Raw genomic sequence first — 6,784 nt, 5'->3', positions numbered from 1 at the left:
TCGATATATATAAACATACATGTGCACATTTGTGACTCCGATTTTCATTTGTTAATTACGATTTATCTATTTACAATCACGGGGGAATCACGTGACTTTGTAAAGTAATACCCACGAGAAAATGGCGACTGCTGATCCCCGGTAAGTACCTTATTATGTTTAATTAAGGTGATAACGTTTCTTAAATCAAAACAAAACCTAGTGTATCATATATCATAATTTTCTTCAAATGACAATTGTCACAAAGTGAAAGTACGTTTGTAAAATATTGCATTATATTTTCACGCCGAACCTCATTTTTACTCTATATTCATTGTTGTGAGATTGCATCATCTTTTGTTCAATTTAGAGTTTTCGGGTGAAATTATTATTTAGAGTATTTTTATGGTTTGCATAAATTTCCATGTCTCAATTTAAACATTTTGCCGTTTATTTCACAAAAATCCTTTCAGTAATAAGAAAGTTACATTTTTGTTTTATGAACCAGATATATGTATTATGTCTGTATTTGAAGGACGGGCCTTTATTTTACATAACTATTTTTTCCCGCCGTCCAAGCTTTATTTCGTGCAAATCGATTTTTCATGTTTTGCACGATCCGTTTTCCCGCTCAGTGCTCAGTAGTTTGCTATATATGGGACTAAATTTTAAGTGACATATTGCAATGCACTGGACGTTATACAGGTCACTATGACGGTGACAGACAAATTATATTTGTCATAAAATTACAGCTTGTACAAGGTAAATTTAATTTTCTAGTGATTTTGTTTCATAAATTTTTGCTATTTCGTAAATACTATTTTCTATTAGAAATTATAGTTTTATTTGATTCAGGTTTAGTTATTTGGCAGTAATTTATTGTTTTCTAAATTTTCTAAATTTTTGCAGATTAAATTTTAAAAAGCTCTTTTTATTCTAGTGTTTCGCTATTTGCAAATTTATACCGAGACATGTTAATTGATGTATGTTAATTGAAGTTTTAATTATATTGTAATTGTATAGGAGCCATGAATATTTTATAGATATATATATATCTATTCATAAATAATTTGTTATGGTTCTAACCGTATTTGGGTAACTTTATGTAAAATGCTGCAGTATCGTAATGATTTGTTTCAATCAATTTAATTTTCGTTATCATCTTACTTCATTTCATTTATTATCAGTTTTTGTTATAAGTAAATACAACGTATCTCTAGAGAAAGGATCTTTTCAGTGGCATGATTGGAAGACGTTTATTTATTGGTGGTTATTATGTGGCGTATATTTTAATATATTTGCAACGCAGTATTATGCGGATGTGATTGAATTTTTGTTCCACGGAATGTATGGTGTACTATAGTGGACATTTTTGTTTATTCAAAGAAGCACGTTATTTTATTTGAAACCGACAAAGGTCGAGTCTTTTCCAAGGACTTTATTATACCCTTATGTTTGATTATCATGGACTTACCATGTTTTATACTTTGTAGCTTCTAATTTGAGGACACACCCGAAGATGACACGGGCCCTCCACACGTATGTCCATGGCTAAAGGGTGACGCATGCCCTTGTTCAGGATCCTATCAACTGTGCCAACACTGTAGGAAGTACAGTTACGCTTGATAAGATTTTATACAAGACGCCCCGCCATTGTGACATATTTTGTTTAACAACGCCACCCACTTTTATTGATACATCATGACAGAAACTTTTACGGGAGAAATAGACTGAGATACGTTGATAGTGTTTGTTTGTGCAGTGTTTTATCATAGTAGTTTATCATATACAATCATTTTTTCATTTATAAATAATTCATTTCTGTAAATTAAATTTGTATATATTTTTCCGTACTGAGTTGTTGGTTGTTTTAGATAGCAATTGTGGTCGGCCTGGTATCCCGGCGTAGTCCCTATTGTGACATTTGGTGACCTCGACGTGATTGATACCGGTTGACTATAGTTGTTATTTGAAACAAACCACACTCACTTTACTGCAGCTAGGTTATATAGCTAACACTAGAAACTTTGGTTTTTATTTTAAGTAAAAGTTTTATTTACAATTAAAAGTTAAATTTAGTTTACTTAAAGGTAGTTAAATTGTGTGTCACTTTTAATTTTTTTTTATATTTAGTGTGATTATAATTTCTTATCATTTTCAGATTGATACCGTGACAAATGAAACGGACTTGTGTGTGTGACAGCTATCTAGCTGAGAGGTTATTACAGCCACACAGACCCGACAGTGGACGTTTAGGGTGAGTTCGTTCCATTTTCCTCCTTTTAGGTGTCACTTTATGATGAGACCACCAGTTTTGTAATCTGAAAGTGACCTTTCGGTAAAACACCGGAAGTACACATATACACACATACACTCTGCAATTTAAGGTACTACCCGCCTTGTGTACTTTTTCTAGATATAGAAACTGTGTCCTGTTATCTAGGTGAACATTTAATTTATTGTGTCATTTACAATTTTACTTTGTGTTTACTTTGTGTCTGTAGTATATTGAAACTGGCCATATACCTTATATATTTTTGCACTGTGGGGTAAAGTGCTACGCGACATTGAGTTTTTGGGTCGTAGTTTGGACTTTGAAGTTTAAAGTATTTTGAACAGTTTTAATTATTGCCTACTGTCTACTGTACACTTAAGATTATTATTATACAACCTTAGTGAGATACTTAGATGAGTTTGAAACTTAGTGTTTGTAGTGGTGAGGTATAGTGTTTAGAATATATGATACATTGTTTATTTTAGTACTGTGTACAGTGAAGGTACATTTTGATTATAGCGCTAGAGTGATAAATGTGTTTAATTATATTGTGTTACACTGATGTGTAGTGTTATAGTGCACCGTGATTGCACTTAGTGAATATAGCGTTTTGTGTTTAAGGGTTGTAGTGTTACCCTTTAATGATACTTTGATATCATTGTTCTACCTCACATTTAGATTTTACTTGTATCCTAAGTTGTTGTTGTTGTAGTGTTACAGTGTAGGAAATATACATAATAAGTTCAAGATGACTAGTGTAAATGAGTTGATGAAGGTAGGTCAAGAGTTAGGGTATACAGATGAGGCATTGAGAAACTTTGTTAAAGAGGAGCAAGCAAGGGAGCGTGAAGAAAGACATAGTAGGTTAGAAGCTGAGAAGGAACGTTTTGAAGCTGAGAAGGAACGTTTTGAGGCTGAGAAGGAACGTTTAGAAGCTGAGAAGGATAGGTTAGAATTAGAAGCTAGGTTAGCAAAAGAGAAGTTAAGTAATGAGAAAGAGAAGTTAGATTATGAGTTTAAGATTTCTAGGGAGAAGTTAGATTATGCTCGTCAGTTAGAAAGAGAGAAGGAGGAAGCCGAAACTAGGAAGTTAGAAATAGTGATAGAAATGGAAAAAGAGAAGTTAAGTAATGAAGCTAGGGTTGCAAAGGAGAAGTTAGAAATAGCTCGTCAGTTAAGAAAGAGAGAAGGAGGAAGCAGAAGCTAGGAAGTTAGATACAGAATATAAGATGAAGATAGAGTTAGATATGTTAGGTAAGAAGAGTGTAGGTAAGGTTAAGGTTAAGATGACTCCATTTGACGAAAAGATTGATTCTATGGATGCGTATTTGAATGTTTATGAAACTTATGCGTCTGCTCAGAATTGGGAACATGAAATGTGGTCACTAAACTTACCGTTTCTGTTAAAAGGTACTGCTAGGGAGGTATTTGATAGGCTTCCATTAGAAGATAGGACGGATTATGATAAGCTGAAAGATGCTTTGTTAAGGCAGTTTGAGTTGACTGATGATGGGTATAAGAAGAAGTTTAGGACTGAAAGGCCCCGTGAAAATGAGACTTTTGTTATGTTCCTAGCTAGAATCTCTAGATACTTAGATGGTTGGCTAAGATTGAGTAAGGTGGAGAAGACTTATGAAAAGTTATTAGACTTCATAGTAAGGGATCAATTTTTAGATATCTGCAATAGAGAACTATATCAGAACCTTAGTAGTAAGAAGTTGTTTTCAGCCCGTGAAGTAGCGGAAGATGCAGATTTGTTTGCCAAGACTAGAGGAGGTCCGAAGTATGTAGTGAATCTTGGAATTAAAGAAAGAGCTAAGCCTTATGCACTGCCGAGTAGACCTGTAGATAAAAATCAAGGTAGTAGTTATCGTATGCAAAGAGGTAACGATAGACTGGTAAATAGAGGTAGAGCATCTCAGCAGTATGAAGGTTATAAATGCACATATTGTGGTCGTTTAGGGCATACAGCATTTTTCTGTAGAAATAAGGCTACAAATAAAGCTAACGCAGCGGAAGACATAGAACCGAACTCAATGAATCCAAGTAAGAATGATAGTTATCAGGGTAATAGAAGGCGAGGAGGTTATAGAGGTAGGAGTAGAGGTAGAGGAAGAAATAGAGATGCAGATTCGAAGATTTCGATGCCGAGATCAGATAGTGGTAGTAGTTTGATAGAACTTGGGGATTTTGAAGACGTGGGTACAGTTACTATAAATTCATGTCCGACAACTAGAGGTATATGTAATGGTAAAGCTATAGTTGCAATGAGAGATACTGGGTGTACATGTGTCATAGTACGAAGGAATTTGGTAAATGCAAATCAATTGTTAGGGAAGTTCAGACGATGTAAGTACATTGATGGTAGTGAGCACAGATTAGAAATGGCGTTAATTGATCTTGATTGTCCGTATTACAGGGGTACTGTAGAAGCACTATGTGTAGATAATCCTACAAATGATGTAATTATCGGTAACATAGAGGGTGCTGTAGAACCAAATTTTGGTAAGTTAGCTTCAGCAGTAGAAACAAGATCGCAGAGTAAAGTTAAAGCTCATAGAAGACTTAAAGTTCCTTCACAGATTTTAGACATCACTAATGTAGAGTTTGTAGAGAAGCAGCAGGCAGATAGTACATTAGATGGTTGTAGAAAGAAAGCAGAGGAAGGTACGGTTAGAAACTGTAGAGGTAATGGGCAAGTGAAGTTTCAGATCAGGAATAAGATGTTGTTTAGAGAGTTTACGGCAGGAAATGGTGACGTAAGTAGGCAGTTAGTAGTTCCTAAGGATCTTAGGGAGACTGTGTTAAAAGTAGCGCATGACTCGCTTTTGGCAGGACATCTTGGTATTCGGAAGACAAGTGATAGAGTCTTAGGGGAGTTTTATTGGCCAGGTGTTCTTGTAGAGGTTAGACGATATTGTCAGTCTTGTGATATTTGTCAACGTACTATTTCTAAAGGTAGAATAAGTAAGGTAACTTTAGGTAAGATGCCTTTGATTGATACTCCTTTTAAGAGAGTTGCCGTTGACATTGTTGGTCCGATCGAACCGATGACTGAGAGGAAGAACCGATATATTTTGACCATGGTAGACTATGCTACCAGATATCCTGAAGCAATTGCATTGCCTAGTAGAGACTGAAAGAGTAGCCGAAGCATTAGTTGACATGTATAGTAGATTAGGGGTTCCAGAGGAAATGCTTACAGATTGTGGATCACAATTTACTTCACAAATTATGAATGAGGTTAGTAGGTTGCTGTCTCTTAGACAGTTAACAACTACACCGTATCATCCGATGTGTAATGGTTTAGTGGAGAAATTTAATGGTAGTTTAAAGCAGATGTTGAAACGGATGTGTAGTGAAAGACCTACAGATTGGGATAAGTATTTGAATGCTATGTTGTTTGCGTATCGGGAAGTTCCACAAGAGAGTTTAGGATTCTCGCCATTTGAATTGTTATATGGACGTAGTATAAGAGGTCCAATTACCATTTTGAGAGAGTTATGGTCAGGAAAAACAGAGAATGACGAAGTTAAGACAACTTATCAGTATGTAGTTGATTTGCAAGAAAGACTAGAAAGTACATGTAAGATAGCACAGCAGGAGTTAGAGAAAAGCAGTATTAGGTATAGAAAGTATTACAACAGGAAAGCTAGAGATAGAACTTTAAGAAGGGAAGTAAAGTACTGGTTCTTATACCTACAAAACGCAATAAGTTGTTGTTACAATGGAAAGGTCCATTTGTAGTTTCCGAGGTCGTGAACAAATTAGATTATCGGATAGACATTGGTAACAATAAGATCAAAACTTTCCATGCCAATATGCTGAAGGAGTATGTTGAAAGAAATTTCGAACCAGAACGAGGTGCATTGGCAAAGGTAAGTGCAGCTATTGTAGAAGCGGAAAATGGGTATGATAGATTAGAGGAAGATGATAGTTTAGAAACAAGTTACCAAGATAATAGTGACAAATTGTTATGTCCATTGAAGAAAGGTTCAGAGACATATAAAGATGTTCAGGTCAATCCTGACTTACAAACAGATTGTAAGATTCAGATTGCAACCTTGTTAAAGAAATTTTCAGATGTTTTAACAGATATACCCGGAAATACGTCATTAGTTCAGCATGACATTAAGTTGACTACGTCAGAACCGGTAAGGACTAAGGGTTATCCTATTCCTTTTCACTCACAGCAGATAGTAAAGGAAGAAGTTGATAAAATGCTAGAGTTGGGAGTTATCGAACCTTCTAATGCTCCGTTTTCTAGTCCAATTGTCCTTATCAGGAAAAAGGATAACACGATTAGGTTCTGTATTGATTTTAGACAGATCAATAAATGCACGGTATTTGATGCAGAACCGATGCCCAATATGGAACAGATATTTTCGAAATTATCAAAATACAGGTATTTTTCGAAAATTGACCTTAGTAAAGGATACTGGCAAGTTCCTTTGTCTGACAATGCAAAACCTTTGACAGCATTTGAAACCCCGTCGGGACTTTTTCAATTCCGGAAAATGCCCTTTGGTT

General features: G+C 35.2%; 2 protein-coding genes across 2 annotated transcripts; both read left to right on the top strand.

The window, feature by feature from the left end:
• The first annotated feature begins 2,017 nt into the window (after window positions 1-2,017).
• Window positions 2,018-3,461, top strand: LOC132747611 (uncharacterized abhydrolase domain-containing protein DDB_G0269086-like). The gene has a single exon (XM_060737029.1). The coding sequence runs from the start codon at window positions 3,003-3,005 to the stop codon at window positions 3,459-3,461; it is 459 nt and encodes a 152-aa protein (XP_060593012.1). The 5' UTR covers window positions 2,018-3,002.
• A 22-nt stretch (window positions 3,462-3,483) lies between these two features.
• LOC132747610 (uncharacterized) lies at window positions 3,484-5,394 on the top strand. Its single transcript, XM_060737028.1, has one exon. It carries the CDS (start codon window positions 3,484-3,486, stop codon window positions 5,392-5,394), a length of 1,911 nt encoding a protein of 636 aa, XP_060593011.1.
• Window positions 5,395-6,784: the final 1,390 nt, after the last annotated feature.

This window comes from Ruditapes philippinarum, unplaced genomic scaffold, assembly GCF_026571515.1.
Source record: "Ruditapes philippinarum isolate M1 unplaced genomic scaffold, ASM2657151v2 ctg7273_1_1_1_1, whole genome shotgun sequence".
Lineage (NCBI taxonomy): Eukaryota > Metazoa > Mollusca > Bivalvia > Venerida > Veneridae > Ruditapes > Ruditapes philippinarum.
The sequence above is the reverse complement of the archived record's forward strand: the minus strand, read 5'-3'. Positions and strand labels throughout refer to the sequence as shown.

Bases quoted from the DNA above. Each gene is read 5' to 3' on its own strand.
- LOC132747610 (XM_060737028.1), top strand. From the start codon at position 3,484: ATGAAGATAGAGTTAGATATGTTAGGTAAGAAGAGTGTAGGTAAGGTT.
- LOC132747611 (XM_060737029.1), top strand. From the start codon at position 3,003: ATGACTAGTGTAAATGAGTTGATGAAGGTAGGTCAAGAGTTAGGGTAT.